Below are 18,057 nucleotides of genomic sequence, written 5' to 3' on the forward strand. Positions count from 1 at the left end.
TTTCGCGGAAACTCAGTGAAACCGTTGGTTTCGATCGGTCGAGATATCCCTCGGCGGAATCCGACGATTGTCTGTAATCCTCTCAGTAGATTCTACGCTGAGATAGACTGTCACGGAGTCTACCGAACTTTTTTGAACAACATCGAGACGTCGATGAAATCTCAGAGAGTTCGAGCCATCATGACCCAACTAGACGATAACGAACCCTTGCTCTGGATGAGCGATGGGAGTTTCCAAGCTATCTTCGCGAAGAAGCTGGCCCCCTGTCCGAATGAAATTCCCGACTCGAGCCCCTTGAAAAATCTACCGAGCCCCCCGCATGAGGGTTGGCTGGCGAGGATGTACTTGGGCGCTGACTGTGCCTTGCTCTACTATCATTGTTGGGGTCTATACGTCCGACGGAGGAACGAGGCTACGTGGAGACTCTGCTGCGAGGAGCTTTTCATCGAATACTTGACCCCGATCGGACGATCGAACACGTTCTTCGTTCTTGCTAGACAGGGATCCTCATTCGTTTTGTATAGAACGAGCGATCTCTATCAGAGCGCCGAAACGACGTTCGCAGCAGTAAGTTCAGCTCATGATCCCCGAAAAGTGAGAGGAGCTGGATTCTCCGAGAAAGACGACGTAGCCATAAGGCGCGTCGGGAAAGTCAATTGTTCCGAATCCCGAGGTTTTGGCACCGCGATGGCACTAACCGGATGTTTCAATGCAGGAAACCGTCGTTGAAAGATGGGATCCGTTCGCGCGATGCGACGTGGTCCACGCAGCATCTTCGGGAGTCAACGTGGTGCTAAAAATCTCAAATTGGAAAACCTCAGTCGAATATTTCGAGAGATTGAATATCTCGAATCTGAACGTTGTGAGCCTGCTGACCGCGAGCTGAGATGAACAAAATAAAGAAGAAGTCGCGCGAGAGATTGTTAATTTCCATTGAAGAGCTCTCCTTGTTCACATGTGACGTGAGAGCGCGAGATCCGGGCAGTCTCCAACGTCAGGGGACGCGACACTCACCGGTGAGAAATACAAATCCTCAGACGGGACGCGGGAAAGTCGATCGGGTCTACGGTATCCGACTCGATTATCGGAAGAGGAAGGAAGATCTTCTCGCGAGACCTTTTGACGGGGAGCGTTCGTCGCAATACTTTTCCTTCCTTAGAATCTCCCATGAGCAACGGCTCTCGTCGGCGCAAGGAGTTCACAAAAACATCTGAGCAAGTACGTGGTGACCACAGTCACAAACGGGGAGCGTTTTACGCATATCACCGAACAATCATACTCTCCATGGGTCTACCTCGACTATTCGAGAAACTTCCCGCATATATCCATTGATGTCGTCGCCGTTAATTTTTTCCGTCATCCACAGGCCCCGTGCTCAGGTATTCGAGAGCGATCTAAAGTGTGGGGCTGGTCGGCGACAGTCTGGGCCGGATAATCCCAACGGGCGACGGAGCCCAACGAGGCGGCAACGGAGTGTGATTGTTCACACTAAGCGAGCCAGCGCCTCAATAGATTTCGACTTCACAGGCCATGGAAAAGACCGTGCATCATTTATTGCCAAAAAGTACAGCTTTCACATCTTCTGGGGTTCTGAGAGCGATATCAGTGTAAGCATTACTCGGATCTGTAACTATTTTGAACAACTTCTCGTAAGCTCCGTAAATGACTGTCAGAGTGCGCTGTTTGACTTCCTGGCGATGGAGTCCGCTCAACAATAGATACACCTGGAAAAAAACGAAATTTCTGTCATCCGCGCAAGCCCCTCCCAGATTTACACTTCTCCAGCCATCAATGGAGGAATACCGGATTGAACCCTCCACAACAGAATGCTCACCTGCGGTATTGTCATCAAATCGGGCTTCGCGAGGAACTCTTCGAACTTCGAAGCGAAGGTCTGAACCGCGATAGAGTCACAGCCGGGCAACTGGGATGCCGGGCCGCAGATACTTGTCGGTTCCTCGCACATTTTGAACAGAGATCCCATGTTTAACGAGCCTAGTAGGACCGAGCATTGCTCTGACACCAGCGTCGACAGATGGGCCTCGATCTGGGCTTTGCACAGCTCCAGCTTCTGTTCCGTGTATTCATAAACACACAAAACCGTACACAGCGTATATAAGCAGTTCGTGATGTAGGAGGCCATGTCCGGCGCAGCCAGTTTCGATGCCGACAGCTGACAACTCTGGATCAGGGGGTCAATCATGAGATTGAGTATCTGTACGATATCCAGCCGCCGCTCTGGAAAGAGGTCATAGAGATGAAAACAGGATTTATTATTATAAATTATTATTTCATCTCCGATAAGCGGCGGATGGGCTCTTGTACTCCAGGATCTCTGGTGGACTCTTTATGGGTACTCAAGCCAGCGTGCTAATACCTTCCGCCAAAAGCGAGTCCTGACACGACAATATCTGCCGCAGAAGATCCAGAACGTTTTGAAAACATATTGGGGGTCCCAAGTCTCCGGACGGAGCTTCGACACGCTCCAGCAGGCGAGACGTATGTCCTATGAGGGAATTCGTGAACAATTTCTTGCTCAGCACGAGTAGGTCTCGGATCGTGTTGCACAATGAAGTGTCCTTCACGTCCACATCGTCCACCGGCGAGATATCGAGTGACTTGTTGTAGAAATTCACTAGATTCCAGATGCGGTATAGTGTCACAGTGTTCGTCTCTTGCGTCATGATCTGGAATAGTTTTCGAACAACTTAGATTTCCGGCAGAAAATTCGAGGAATATCATGTTACTGGCCTAATGGGAGCAATAATTTCACTCTTTGATTCGAGCAAGGGAACGAATACCTGTTCCAATCGCTGTTTGATGGGCAGCGATAGGCCTTCGGTGATGTGGACGATGGCTTGGCTGGCCATCGCATCGAGATCGAAACTCTCACATTTCGAGAGGAGTACTTTGAAGTTCTCTCGTTCCGTAGCCACCGTTTGATGCACCCAAGCTAGAATGTCTCCGGTGTACCTGAGAAGTCGATTTACGTCACCAACAGTTTTCGCCCTTTATCGAACCCATGTATTTAGATCATGAAGAGTGTGGTTGACAGGAGGGATTAATTCGATTGATACCTCAGAGCGTCTCTCGAGTAAAATTCGATAGGTTTCCCTCCACCGGGAGACGCTCTCGTGAGGGCGTCAATCAGACTGCGCAGGACGGAGGCTCTCCTGGCGTTGTTGTATTCTGCCATGGCTTTTTTGAAGAGCAGAGGTCGCGCGTGTAGAGCGGCGAAGCCTTTCGATAGCTTGAAGAGCGACGTCTCATCGGTTGTCAGGCGGCATTCCGACTGGATCCATCTGAGGAGCGAAACTCATTCGTTAGCCACGTGCAGGAGCGAATCGTCGCGCAATCGCCGAACCGGTGTATCACTTGCTCCCCGCTCACACCTGAATAGATGCTCATAGGCGGCCTCCATGTGAAGGGACATATTTTCCATGATCTCCAAGCCAGCAGTCGGCTGATGGCACCGCACCTGGAAGCGGAGCTTTATGAATGAATTTCAGGTCGTCGCTGTACTGGAAATTCTTCTCAACGCTTCCCAGGACGATTCCGCTATCGAACACCCGTTTCGAGCGACTCGAGATTCCGAGGAGTCGACTCCGCGAGACCCCAACCTCGCCGCTAGGCGACGGTAGGTCGGTTGGGACTTCGAAGAAAGCGTACCAAATATTTGCAATCGTCATGGATTTTCTTCAGCTTGTCGAGAGCGGCGTAGAAACCATCCTCGACGGTGAGATCTTTCGGGGTTCCTTGAAGGAGACGGATCTCTTCGGGAGTCAGCTGGAAGTGTTCAAGCACGGCAGTAGCCAAGGCGTGGTTGTTCTCAAGTTTCGAGGTTTCCTTCTTCATGGTGGATGTTTTGCTGATCAACCCTGGAATGTCAGATCCGTCAGACTTGGAAGTTCCCTTCACCTGTCGGTGCGCGAGTTTCTCGTCAATCACCGATATTCTCGTGATCGATCGATAAGAATCTGAAGACGTCAGGGTAGCTCGGCAACATTGACAGAAGCTCCAGGAGAAAAACTCACCATGCGTCTTAGCTTTCGTAGTATTTAATTGAGTGATTATATCCTCGCAACAGGTGCTCATGACTCCGATGTCTTCGCACAACGAATCAACTTGCGTCTTGAGGGATTTCAAGGATTCGTAAAACTCCTCATTCACGGCCAAGTTCTGCTTCTCGATTTCCCCGCGAAGGTTCCTGCATAAGCACTCGTGAGACTTCTCGAACTTCACGCGCGACTAAAGTCTGGACTCTCTTCATCGGGGCTGCACGACAACTCCCAAGCCAATCTCTCCCGATGCTCGAGATGAATCGTTCCTCACCTGCGGGTCCGAATACTGTTTTCCGTGACGAATGTGGACATATGAGCCAGGATCTCCAATGTTTCACGATCGTTCTCCAGCCCCATTTCGAAAACGTTTGTCAGTTTCTTCTGCAGGAACGTTCCGGCCGGCTGGCCCGGCTCCACGGCCGGCGCAGAGCCTGTCGACATCTATAAATGAAGGAATGCCATCAATGAAGCTGGTGAGGTATTCCTCGTGAGTTTGACAAACATTCCGCTCCGATCACCACTGCTCTCGATCGACAATATTCCTTGGTGGCTGGGCCGCATGCCTCGCTCCCTGGAGACTCAAACACGACGAGATCACACATACGGAAGACACATACGGAAGACACATACGGAAGACACATCCGGAAGACACATCTGGAAACAATTCTCCATATCCGTTGCCGTTTCCTTACCGCGGAGGACCGAAATCGCTCAACGTGAGCTCACCGTCCAGGAATTCGCGATTCTCGTCGCCGGACAGCTGACTTGACGCTTTGTTTATTGTGTTGACGTAGCGTTCGAAACGCGGGCGGGATCTACCATCTCGTTACGGGAGCTCATTCGATCTGAGACATCGTCTGCCGCGAATAATGCCTGCTGAGAGATCCGCAAATAATGCCTGATGCATCCTTGGAAGCCCTCAACCACATCCTATATCCGAAAAATTTGAGTTCCTCGCCATGGAAGAGAATTTTCCCGGGGAACAGGGCTCGGTAGAATCCAACCCTAACTCAGGCGATCAGCTGTGCGCCGTCGGGCGCGAAACGGCCTGAGCGATTCGAGTGTTCGACGATTTCAAAGGCAATGGGTCCAGTTCTATAGATATGGAATTCCCAAATCTGAAGATTGAGTTGTCCAGAACTCTTTTCGCGACTATGCCGCATTTCCACCGGGTTAGAGATCTCTTCGAGGAGTCTAAGTGTTGTGAATTCGTGATCGAGGACACTCTACCGGACTTGATCACATGGAGCTCGTCTTCAGACGATTTCATCAATGACCAGGCGGTGCTCGTGGTAACCCCGGAACAGCTCGCACTGATGAGCAAGAAGATGACCGCAGAGATAGAAAGTTGGCCCAGCAAGTACGGAGCGAAGTTCATGACCCTGATGGTCGTGCTCGAGTCAGGAAAGTCCATTCATAAGAACGTAGAAGACATTATCATCCTCCATCAACTGGATTCGCTATTCAACGTGAGATCGGTGCACAATCCCTTGGAAATCTATCAGCTACTGTACTGTATGACGAAAGCTACGGCTGAAAAACATTCGAAAATCCTCCGGCAAGAGGTCCTCGGCTTCGAGGGAGGAAAACGGACGGCCAGCTCAGGTAGAGACGCATGGGTGGCCTTTCTCGAGATGTTCTTCACTCATGCCGCGAATCCTCTGGCGAAAGCCGTCGCGGAAAAATATCCCTCGGTGAGCGCCCTGAGGAGAGAGCTATTGAGGAAACCCGTCGCGGAGGTGTTCGAAGACATTCGGGTCACCGTGGGTCAGCCGCCCCTGCAGAGAACGTTCAGAATCGGCGCGGAAAGTGCTAATAAAATTTACAACTTTTTCACGCAGGATGACCCCGAATTCCTCGTTTGAAGCTCGAGCGGGCAGAGCCGAGAGCTTTCGGAGCACGTTTAGAGCTGAGGGACGAATCTCCGCTCAGAGCCAGCGAGATTTTTTGTTTTTATGTCGATCGAAGATCACTCGAAGATCCGAAAGCGAGGGACAATAAATGTTTGTTGCTCAAAAGCTAGGGGAAAGTAGGGAGCTCGATCCTGTCTCGTCGCAGGGCTCAAAAAGTTGAATAATCTCGTGACGTCGAGTCGATAGCAAGCTCTGAATCCGGGACTCTCGAGGCTCGCAGCCTTCCTGCGCGCAATCTCGCGTGGATTTTCGGAATCAGACAAGGATATGCTGTAGCGTTCACCAGATAAACGTCGTACACGTGGGCCACTCATCTCCAGAATGATCGGAGCGAGTTACCTCCTGTTGTTGCATTTGCATATGTAGAGCTCGACGTCTGTGAAGCGACTAGTTTCCAGGCTGTTGACATTTTCAGCGTGATTTGCGTGCATCTATTTTTAGATAGTTGGTGTGTCTTGGTCTCTCGTCGAGATGGAGACTGCAGCCCGATCTATTTGGAGACATCATCGAGCAAAGCATATTATAAACCGCTCTGGATTCTGATCGAAACGTCGAGAAGTTCCCAATAAGATCAGCGAGGAGCAGCAATCCCGACCGTGAATGAATGCGAACGTACCCAAATTGTTTTTGGCGTGAACTAAGATTCACATCCATCCCTTCAATAAAGTCATGATGGAAAAATAGCTCTCATCCATTAATTCTGCAGTGAAATCCACGGAAACAGCTCGGTTGGCTCCGGAGCCTGGCAGTCGATCAATGACGGAGATTTTCCTAGAAAGAGTCGCGATTGGGTTTAACCGCCCTCCTTCGTGGGATACAAACGAGCCGACAGCCTTCCCATCGGGAAGTCTGAGCAAGCGACTTCATCGGTATAATATTCAAAAGACAAAAAGCCCTTAAAAAAGCCCGAGACGGCAGCCGCCGAGCAAGACGAATGTACGATCATCGATCACTCCGCGTTCATTGCCTTCTGTAGTCGTAGATTGTCTCTGGCTCCTTCATGCGACGGTCCTTGAGTGCTGTCGGTTCCTGGAACTATCGTATACATGAACCTGAGCGGATCCTGCTCCCGATACGTTCCTCGAATTCCAACGGGCGGAAATCGTGATTATCTGCCGCACTCTCGTGGATGGCAGGCGCGAGTAGAACTCAAAATTGCTTCCTAATCCGGACGGAGAGTATCCAGGGAATATTCCGTCTTTCGGGGCGTAAGCAAGGCAAAAGATCGTGCCGAGGGCTCCCGCTGTCAGGTTCCTTTTGGAGATGTCGACTTTTTCCCAACTCTATGCTCGGATCGCGAGTCGCGAATCCTGGGCGCAGTCCGAACGTGTTATCTGGCACCAATCACTCGCTTCGGATACGCCCGCAAGGAATGATTGGAACTACCCAGGTGATCCTCCTACATGAGAATGATCAAGATTCGCCGAAGGCCGGAGCTGGCTACGGTTTCAAGATTTCCGAGGAGTCCCAAGCGAAAGAATTGGAGTACTGAACTTTCAGCTCTTTTCCCCGAATATCTGTGAGGATTTACCCCGGCGAGAGTTTGCTCATGCCGCTAAAGAATTTCAGCTCTGTGACGAAGCCGATGCTGCGTCGATTAAGAAAGTTGCTCGCGAGGTGATCCATAGCGAAGCCCCTGGCTCTGAGTTCTGTGTCACATGACCGTTTGCTTTAAACCCTTTTGGCACGGAACGAAGAGCTCGCTCGCCTACCGGTACCACTCTGTGCGATCGTCATCTGCCTCTCGTTTGAGATGAAGATTTGGTCGATCGTCTACACGCGCACTCTCTCGCTCCCTCGCGTGAGAAGCCCAAGGTCTTCTTTCGAGCGAGCGCTCCGAGAATCGGCCAATGTTTGCGAAGGATGTCTGGTCGACGATTCTCGGACCTCGATATCATCTGTCAACGAGCAGAGCAAGTGTCGAGTGGTCGGTTTGGAGGAGGATTCACTGAACGTTTAGGCTTTCAATGATTTCTTCCCGCTCGTTGAATTCCGTCTTCAATTCTCTCCTCCGTATCACGTATCTGAGCAGGAATCGAATCCAGACCTTCCTTTTTAAAACTCACGGGACTTCCGCAAGTTCCCCCCGATCCTTCATCAGAACCTACCGATAACTTGAACGGAGGTCGTTCATCGGAAAAAGGAGATGGAGTGCCCGAGCTCCGATGAGGGAAACCGAATCCCAGTGGTCAGATCGGACTGATTTCGTTTTTTCGGTTCTATGTATACAGGCTTCAAGCACCCGACAAACGCCCGACTGTGTCAGTACGTCCCCGAATGACAGCAGCTTCAATCTGACGAGCAGGCACGGGTACTAACTTGACGCAGGACGTATCCCGCGTCAAGGTCTCACAGCCTTGACTTTGACAGACGCTTCTCAGAGGTCTCTATCCAGGTGGCTTCAAGCCATAGGTGCACCTGGTGAGATTCAGCACATGAGGCTCTTGGTAAACGTTCCTGTCTACTGGTTTCACCGACGAGTCGACATTCTCATCGTCGGAGTTTCGCGGAAATTTCCGCTGTCGCACTGCACGTTTCCGAACCCTATGAATAACCCTTACGATTCGAAACGAGCCATTGGAGAGCAGACTGACAAGCAATCGCTCTTCAGCTCCGTTCCCTGAGGACACAGATTTCCTAAGATATTTCTCACTCTCGCTCTCGGGGCTTTCGGGCGACTCACGCATCTGAGTCGTGCTCTACGAGAAACTCGAGGCCCGAAACGCTCCGGCACCGAGCGGAAGAATATTTGGCAATTTCGCGGCGTCTCGCGAGATGAGGGATGCGTACAAGGAGCTCCAATCTCTCGGAGGAGCGTGTCCATCGGGCGTCATCCGACGAGATTCGGAGCCGGATCCGAGGAGCTCAGGGCCCGAGACACCCGAGAGGAACTCGCTAGAAACGACTCCGACGGGGAAGTCGCGCTCGGCTCGGAGGAGATACCCGAGTGTCTGAGTGTACGGAAATCGTTCGAGTGATCAAATACCGGTCTCCTTCAATAGTAAATCTGCTTCAATCCGTGTCAAGCCCCCTCCCCCCCCCCGAAATGGGTGTGAGGTGCTTGCGGAAATCTTAATCGTTGTTTACGAACTCAGAAATGCGAAATACGCGATGCAAACGAATTCTCCACCATGGCAGTGACCGCAGTCTCGGGCAGCTTTGTCGAGAGAACTTCGTTGACCAAGCATGACGAGGTATGATGATCCGGCGAGGCGAAGCATTTCTGCGCATCCCACAAATCTCCGGACCGGTCTCGAGGATAGGAACGCTTGGAAGAAAAATGTCCCTCACTGTCTTCTGGTTTCTAGACACGTGGCGGGAACCGCTCAGGAAGCGAGTTGCGACCGCGCTCGGGGCTGCGTGAACCAGGAAATTCATATTTCAGAGAACTTCCGGTCCGGTTCGGCCCTCCCGAACTCCCGTTCCCTCTCAGAGGCATATTTTCCGGAACGCTGAGGCTAATTATTCCCTCTCAACAGCACGACCAAAGCTCAACTCGATTCTCGATTCACCTACCCCTGAAGCGTAACGAGGAGAGGCGAGACGGCCGAGGATGGCATATGGGAATCTCGGAGCTGGAAAATTACCTTATTCAGCGGTGACATGCATCGTTGCTTTTTCAATTCGCGCACCCGGTAAGCTTCTTTTCCGGATGGGCTCCCCGGGCTCATTCTGGGGCCAATATCCACCTGTGAGAGCCGCAGCTCGTTTTGCTTCATTTCGAATGCACTGAGGAATGAAATTATAAATTTTCGCGACCGGAGCGAAGTCACACCAAAATGTTCCGGAACATTCCCGGTTGGCCATGAGCGGGGCGAGCATTCCCAAAAAACGAGGGGGCGGCTTCGTAGGTTCTCCCGAAAAAGTCCAGGCGAAGAATTACTCATCGTTTGAAGCTGTCCAGATCAGGCCGAAACTTAAGAAAGTAAAATCACCATCGATGCCCCATTGTATCATGGCGAGTCTTCTTCCGAGATCCGATGTTCCAGGACCATTCCTCGAAAGGCGTCAGCCGGTTTCTACCGACCGCCGATTACCTACGGCTCATCCCAGAGTTGAAGGAACCGGCAACTCCTAGAGAGGCGCTCAGTATCGTTCTTCGCCGTCAAGATTTGTTTCTCGGCTCTTCCCAAAAAATAAGACTGGCATGTCCGAGCAGCCAGAAAGCAGCTCAGAGAAGCCCTTCGAGTCTCGATGTGTGCCAAGGGCTAACAACAAACACCGGATTCTTTTCGAATTATGAGTGCAAACTCTGTGAGTCAACGCATTCCGGAACACTTTCGTCGCGTGGCGCGTACACAGAGCCACTCCCGTTCGAGACTCATAGCCCTAGATTTTGGATGGGACGCGTCCATCCAGAGAGTATGTTTAAATATCTCTCCACTGGGCCTGCGGAAGTTTGGTCGATATCCAGAGCGAGGATAATCAGATTTTACTCCAAACGTGGGAAATTCGGAGAGTCCTGAGAATTCGAAGATCCATATTCCGCACGTGTATTCCGGATCATAACGATGGATTCGAAACTATTCGATCGATGTCCACGTCTCATCCATACACCTGAATACCGAGTTCATATAACTACGTAGGTATTACACGTGGGGTACTGAAAAGATCGGAACGAGGAATCGGTGAGAGCATTAAATGGAAACAGACTGGAACGATATCACCAATAGACGTGAGCGTCGAAAAGAACCAGGGAATTCCGAATCCATTCTCAACATTTCGTTTGCCGGAAGCTCACAGAAATAAAGATACAATGTGTTCTGAGCGCATCGGAATCTTCCAAGAAGTCCGAACCCCAACTCCCATGTTTGACCCTGGCTTCATTCGGGAGAATAATACTGAAGACATACCGTGTGCAGGGAGATGGATATACCCTCCCCCTACGATTCACTGACCACGCTGAGAACCCTTTGAAAGCTCGAGACAGCGACAGAGTCGGGAGAAGATCCTCGCCCACCTGTGCACGGCATGTTAGCGCTGCAATTAGCTTTTTTTCGCTCATTCTGTTTGATGAGTAAGGTAGCCAAGGCCAGGCACCTGGTGCAAGGGTCTTCGCGTCAGCTTCGTCTCGCTCAGCCCACGCGGGCTTCGAAGACCTAATCGGAATGCGGCAGCGTCGAAAAAGCTCGGATTTCGCCTTAAACTTCTTTCCGAAACGATTGGGCGTCTCGAAAGATCGCGTCGCTCAATGAATTTTCCTCGTGACTCTGATCCGTCTCCAGAAGAATGGGGCAGAATCTGAGATCCCACGGTGATTCGCTCGACTACAAATGATCCTTTTCGAGAGCTCTTTCTCGGAATCTGTACAGAACGATTCATTCGAATTTCTCCATATTCCTCGATAGCAATCTTTTATTTTTTGGCCTTGAGAAACAAGGAAGACCAAAGAGAATGTGTGGAAATTATGTGTCTCCACCGGCATTTGAAGTTCCCTCTCCCTTGCACTATATTGATGAGAGAAACCAATAAATTCTCACCCCCTCACAGCTGTCCCCACACCAACTCCTTATCAGAGACAAACTAGACTCAAAAGGGAAGAATGAGTCCCAAGGCAACAAGATGCTCCGTGTGCAAATCCTTCTAGGATCCGAACGAAATGACAGATACGCGGTCGGAGGGAGCGTGAGCACCGAAAATTAGATTGCATGACAGATTTCATGCATCACTTCTGTAGCTGCGCAGACCATCCCACCGAGAGCTTGTCGGCTGAAATCAGGCCGCAGAAACAAGTCAACTCCGCCTGATTCATCCGGCCGCGTTTCTCGCATTGAGCTTCTCTTTCTGTCACTTGCGATACATCTCTCCCAATGTTATCGTCCTTAGGTCCAGGTCCCTAAGCCTGGCTTCGATAAGTTCAGCGTAAGACATCATCCCCGCTGCCGCTGCAGAAAGCTCTGGCTCAGCTATCTGCAAGCCTTGCAGACTAATGTACATCAGCGAGTGCAACGACTTCTTTGATCAGGTGTAACAGGTGATCAGTCGAGATTGATTGAACAGGCTCTATAAAACTGAGACTGGCGGATGGGAGGGGAAGACCTGTGAGAGCCGCAGCGGACCGCACCGTCAGCTCACGATCGAGGGTCCTGCGGCTCTTCGTGCTTTGCTGACGAGAGGCTCAAAATTATCCGTTGACATCTGAGCTGTCGCGTTGTAGTTGTTGTTCCAGTCCTCCTATGACCGCTTGCTTCTACCTTCTAGGGTTCACCGGTCAATCGATTCGCCTCTCTGTCTAAAATCTGGAGGTGGACGCGATACTGCTCTCGATAGTAAGCGGAGTTCCCCTCGTCCTAGGCTGGAGGTGCACTGGAGCGCTGATTCGGGAACGGCAGAACTTAGAAGGAAGAAGATGAGAGCGAAGGGTGGTCATGGAGAAAACGTTCTATTTGTGGAAGAATTCCTGCCGGCGGCGAGATATTGTGTCACTGGGTGAGGTCCCGGAGAAGTCTTCAATGGGCTTTGCTGTTCATTAAAAAGTTGATATCGATAGTGGAACTCCGCCCGGACTCGAAGTTCAGAGCAGTCGATAGGGAGCGGGAACCGAAACCTTTGCCTCTCTTCCCACGCTGCGGAGCGGGGTTCCGGCTTTCATAGAAGCATATGAGCATCAACATAACTTTCATTTATTCCAAGCGTGCGAGGTTTCTGACATCCCCATCCATCGATGGATACAGCCCAAAGCTCTTCCGGCATTCCGCGACATGCTCAAAAACACATCCGGAGGGATCCTATCACTATTTACGCTCATCTGTTAGTCACGGCGCGCGAGAGCGGCACATCGGGATCGAAGGTCATTTTTCAGAGTTTATTTTTGCTCGAAGAGAATCCGGGCGTGAAGCCACCAAACAAATGCTCTTGGCAATTCTTCAACAAGCCGAGCACCTCGTGCGCTTCGAAAACACCTAATTGTCGCTTGCCGACAGTCGTGAACCAAAGGGTTGTCAGACCATGCATTTAAGGTGAGTCGAAGCGAGCATAGTCTCTCGAAGCTCACCACGAGTTTTTATTTGATTTCCCAAGAACCACTGTGGCGTTTATGAAGCCGTGAGGGCCATGATGAGGCGCCCTGTGTGCGGCAGCTCCGTTGATGAGAGAGGTTCTCTATTCGGTCGAGAACGAGAGAAACTCGCCAAGTTTTTTGTGTCGTCTTCCAGGTAGGTACATAGAATGCCTCCGACTCCGAGGTCGGTCGAGAGGTAGCTGCGTACATTTTCTCGGATGTCACTCAAAACGGCAAGTGCGTGCTGTTGTTAACCTTGCATTGACTTCGCTCAAACTACCCGTGCGACACTCCAGCTCTGTTGATGACGGCCAAGGTCTGTGGAGCCAGCTTCTATGGTGTCGACCCGCATATCCGTGGGCGAAGCGGAGCCGAAGAGCGCTAGAAATCCTGCTAAGACGTCAGATCTCACACTCCAGCGTGAAGGCTGAGTCCGATTCGCAAACCCTCCGCCGATCGGGGAAGCACTTCGATAGGATGATCCGACTTCATCGATTTCTGAGGATGACGTCTGTCCGAGAAGCAGCACATGGAGGTAGGACTGTAGCCACAGATATGAGAATAGTGTCATGAGCATGGAAGAAAAAGAGTTATGGAGATTGCCTCCCGAGCGGGAACCCTCGCCGTCCACCCTCTACAACTCGGCGTAGTTCGTCATCGTCTTCTTTTTTTACTGCTTCATTCAACATCTCATACTCTATCATATCCCTTTCAGTTAAAGAAACCGTACATCAGTCTGGCTATACATAGCCACCATTTGCCAGACTTGAAGCCTACTGGGCGGCGAGAGCGAATACCGAGGGCGAGAAACAAACAAGTGGTCCTTTCAGCTGCGGGGACCTTAAAACGCGCATTGGCAGCGGCACTCGAGTCGAGTCTCTGACCGAGCACCGCCAGCGCGCTTCGCCTGAGTGAAGAGGAATTCCACTCTCTTCATCTACTAGATTTGTGCACTCGTTCGACGTTCCACGCAGCGGTCGTCTCGCTCAATGGAAATAGAGATGGATCCAGGCTCAAAAATTATCTCCATAAAGTTCGGCAACTCTCTGCTGAACAATCGCGACGCGATCCGCAAAATGACAGCTTCACAAATGGAATTGCCGAAGCAGGAGCGTAAGAATACCAGTTTCGCTTCCGAGTGGCAGGAGTTCGTCGGAGATTTCCCGCACGCGGAAACCTACCTGCAGCAGGATTTCGTGGATAGGGTTTTTCCCAGCTTCAAAGAGTGCGTACTCGCTAAGGAGCACACGGACACTGAGAGCGTTTCGGACGCCAGCTCTGACGACGGTGAGTTTGAGTTTAGCTGGTTGAGCAAAATCAAGCGAGCAGACTGTGAGCGGTCCACGGTTGGACTCCGGAAGCAGTTTCTGTATTCGATAGAATTTGAAGTTTTCCGCGCCCAGAACGCAGCAATGTCCTTAGCTTGGGGATTGGGGAGCGGCCCTTGAGTTTAGGGCGCGAAAAACAGATAAAGCGCCCTCCCCCCCCCGAAGCCGAAATACTTCCTATACGTATCCGAGTCTTCGGGGGAGAAGGGGGGAGATGAACATGAGTATCTTCTGCCTTTTCCCCCGCCCTTCTATGAACGCGCTCCTCACCGCCCAATACCGTGTACCCTGGCCCGCAATTATCGAGGAGGTTATTTTCTTCCAGGTAACTCGCTCTTCAGCGGCTGCCGATCGCCAGTGTCGAAAGAAGATGGCGACCTCGTGCCGATAATCAAGTTAATGAAGCCTCGATCGACTCGGCCGTCAGCCGATTCTTCACATTAAGGTCCGCTTCATGGCTAACTTTCGCATCGAGAGTATTATGTCGTCTTGTGCCATACTTCAATAATTGAAGTGATCATGTTTCACACGATTTCTGATATTATCACGCCCCTGTCGACGATTCATGTACATTTCAAGCCCACCTTGTGTAAAAATCCAGATCGTTATGGTCAGAGGAGGAGAACTCATGTGCAAAGCGAGAATATTGATCGTCTCTTCCTTGAAACGAGGAGATTTATGTGATCGGTCGACGAGATATTATTCGAGCAACCAGATGCACAAATTATATTTTCTGTTCACGAAAATCATATTTCATCCAAGTTGCCAAATATTGTGATTCAGAGAGAGATGATTTAGAAGAATGTATTTTGTCGAGTAAACACGCATCGCATTATCCCGTCCACTCATGTATTCCTTCATCCGGTGCCGTAAGCCGCCTCCGAATCGAGCCCACGAAAAATCAGGTGGATCGAGCGCAGAATGTGGGGAGGGCCGGTATTGGGGGGAGCTCACATGGGGAGGAGCTCACGCGCAGGGCACTAGAATAGAAAAACAGAGCACCGCATGGACAACTGCAGCGGCTCATCTCTGATCAACCCGGATCCGTTCAGGAGGTATGCGATCGAATCGTCTATTTGTTTAGTCTTTCAATCAGTCGAGAATCAGAAAACTTCATCAATTATTCGCTCAGTAATTATCCGGTCCGTGGACTCGCGCCTGCTTTGAACTGACCTTTTTGTCGGGTTCAAAATTCGGCGTGGCGTTGAAAATCATTATTCATCTTGAAGGATGACCATTGTCGCCGGCAGCAAGGCTGAGAAGAGCTCACTATTGCGCAGTAGAGGTATTACTGTTATCTTGACTCGGCGATGCCGCCGGCAAAATCTACATTGGATTGACCGTGACCTTCAATCATCACGAAGGCTCCCGAATTTCGCGGGGGACGCGTTTCGCAACGCTCAGGGAATCTGATGCCCAGAATAAAACGGAGCTGTGCTCTTCAGTGATGGGAACGGAGCTGATTTGACTAATAATAGCCGCCCTTCCCTACCAATGTTGCTCATTGACTCTTGATTGTGCTTTCACAAGATTCAGGGCTTCTCCTCACGGTCTCGGCGGTGGGGGATTCTGACATCAGCCAGGAGCGAACGGGGGAGGGGGGCTCAACTCGCTTACCAACTGCGTACCGTTTCATTTTTGAGGACGTTTCGGGCGCACTAAGGTAGCTATGACGCTTCCCACGAGCGATCGCGGGAATCTCCCGGGACTCGGACCGCGGCGGGTCTAGAATGCGTTCTGGCCAAAGAGATCGACGCCCACGTTTTCTAAGAGGACAGTGAACTCACAATCGGAGTTGAAATTCTCGGCGTCAACTCGAGTCGCTCAGTCTTGACCAGAATATTCTGTGTGTGTCACTCTAATGAAGGAATATAGCGATATATCCCGAAATGGCTTCGTGATTTCAGAGTCAGATTCATTTTGATCTCCTCACAGTCGCTCTCGCTTGGATTGCTCCTCTGCTTGGAAGTCTGCGGATGGAACGATTGGAGTTATGGGGAAGATTGGAGGAATTGTCCCCGCTCGACGAGTATTGCCTCGCCTTCGCCCATGGATTTACGAAACCGAACGCTTCCTTTGAAATTAGGTATCCATAAAGTCTTGCGCAGACAGAAGATGATTCAATGCTCATCCCGCTGCCGAGTAAGAGAACTCGAGTTTCGCCTCACCCGCCGAAAGATTTTCGTCTAGGCAGATCTGGGAGAACTAGGTTCACAGGGAAATTTCTCCCCAATCAGCAAAGACCCATCGCCCGGGACATCCATCATCGTATCCCCTCATATCTGCGTCAATCCGGAAGAGAATCCAATGTGGAGTATCCCACCCACGACTTCCAGGGGACGAGGGAACCGGAGCGGAGGGTCCCCCATCACATGCTCCTTCGATAGCCGAGGATCCGACTGATACCAGTGGGAAAAACGAGGTACGACTGGGCAGCAAGCGGTACGGGCCGCAGATAGAGTTTTCTGGAGTCGAATCACGCCAACAACTTACTCCTATATCTCCAATTCGCATGTTCGGACGCGTTCACGGGAGGGGGGGTTGCATATGACGAGTTCCGCAGTCTTGCAGCTCCGTCAGATGGTTTGGAACATTGAACATTGCGGATGGAAGAGATGGAAAGAGCAGAATAAATGGAAGCCCCGAAAGCTAAACGACCAGCAGCGGAGCTGTGGAAACTAAACCGGACGGACTTTGGTGGGAAAGCCAGCCGAGATATTTTATCACGGAACGCGAGCAAGCGGGACGCCATTTCGGAGCTTCACTTCGAGTTGGCCATAGCGGCGGAGAACTTTGACTATCGGAAAACTTCACGAGAAGCGTCAACATGGCAGGAGGAGATTCGTAGCGAAACAGAAAGTGCTTTTGCCCCCGCAGAAAATCGGAGCAATAGCGGAAATCGAGGCGACTCAGGTACTCTCTCGCAGCAAAGGCATCGTGGAAGTAATGGCGATGCTGCTAGGCCGATAGCTGGAACGTGATACCCTCAATGTTAAATTGTCCAGGAGGCGTTCCACCTTCCTCTTATCGCGCCCGGGCTCATCGCTTATGGCTCGTTTCCAGTGCCATAAGCTATGCCAAGCGCGCCAATCCGTTGTGAGAATTCTCGATCGCAAGACAGGTAAATTCAGTCGTGAAATTCGGGGTGTTTGAGACTCCCGAGATCTCTCGCAAGGGCAAATTCACCCTCTTGTCTGAATCGGATCTCAGAGCTCCGACTGATAGAGTGACGTAGCACAGAGTAGGAATTTTCTGTTGGTTCACTAAACGGACGTGCCAAAATGACGCGTAGACCGCAGCTCGGCTCTGGGAGCTTTGATCTCGAGCGGAACGATTTCATGCTCTTCACTACGCGCGTTAAGTTTCATCGGGCTCATAGCTTCCGGGTGTCCATTTGCTGAAGTCTTCGGAATACATCGTGAGGCTCATGAAGATAAACAATGTTTATTTCGCCGTCCGGTACCGCGCGCGATACCCGTGACTGGATGAGAGCCGTCGTGGGGTATAAAGGCAATATTTTTCTCTCGACTCAGAAGATCGTTCCGAAAGAAATGAACTTTCATCGCTCGGATCAGTCACAAGGAAGCCGTGCTCCGATGCGTAAAATTCAGCGGATATGTCGACCTGAATCGAGTCGAATTTTCTTAGGAAAGTTCGGGGACGAGAAGGAAGAACAAACGACGAGCCTCGCCCGTATCCACACTCACTCTAAACCCGGGAATACAGCGTCCGACGAATCCCGGTCTTCACCAGAC

At 51.0% G+C, this 18,057-nt stretch overlaps 3 protein-coding genes across 3 annotated transcripts; 2 read left to right on the forward strand and 1 right to left on the reverse strand.

The window, feature by feature from the left end:
- Window positions 1-1,531: 1,531 nt before the first annotated feature.
- Window positions 1,532-4,777, reverse strand: Cog6 (conserved oligomeric Golgi complex subunit 6). The gene is made up of 10 exons (XM_003745368.1): window positions 4,754-4,777; window positions 4,333-4,502; window positions 4,035-4,207; window positions 3,670-3,878; window positions 3,393-3,478; window positions 3,078-3,302; window positions 2,802-2,973; window positions 2,378-2,687; window positions 1,835-2,238; window positions 1,532-1,724 (listed from the first exon to the last, which is right to left on the reverse strand). The coding sequence occupies exons 2-10, from the start codon at window positions 4,500-4,502 to the stop codon at window positions 1,548-1,550; spliced, it is 1,926 nt and encodes a 641-aa protein (XP_003745416.1). The 5' UTR covers window positions 4,754-4,777; the 3' UTR covers window positions 1,532-1,547.
- Window positions 4,778-5,215: 438 nt separating this feature from the next.
- On the forward strand, window positions 5,216-5,926 carry LOC114828337 (uncharacterized). The gene has a single exon (XM_029112053.1). It carries the CDS (start codon window positions 5,216-5,218, stop codon window positions 5,924-5,926), a length of 711 nt encoding a protein of 236 aa, XP_028967886.1.
- A 7,926-nt stretch (window positions 5,927-13,852) lies between these two features.
- On the forward strand, window positions 13,853-15,137 carry LOC100905058 (uncharacterized). The gene is made up of 2 exons (XM_003745363.2): window positions 13,853-14,261; window positions 14,628-15,137. The coding sequence occupies exons 1-2, from the start codon at window positions 13,964-13,966 to the stop codon at window positions 14,744-14,746; spliced, it is 417 nt and encodes a 138-aa protein (XP_003745411.1). The 5' UTR covers window positions 13,853-13,963; the 3' UTR covers window positions 14,747-15,137.
- Window positions 15,138-18,057: the final 2,920 nt, after the last annotated feature.

This window comes from Galendromus occidentalis, unplaced genomic scaffold (assembly GCF_000255335.2).
Source record: "Galendromus occidentalis unplaced genomic scaffold, Mocc_1.1 scf7180000077482, whole genome shotgun sequence".
In the NCBI taxonomy this organism is placed as follows: Eukaryota; Metazoa; Arthropoda; class Arachnida; order Mesostigmata; family Phytoseiidae; genus Galendromus; species Galendromus occidentalis.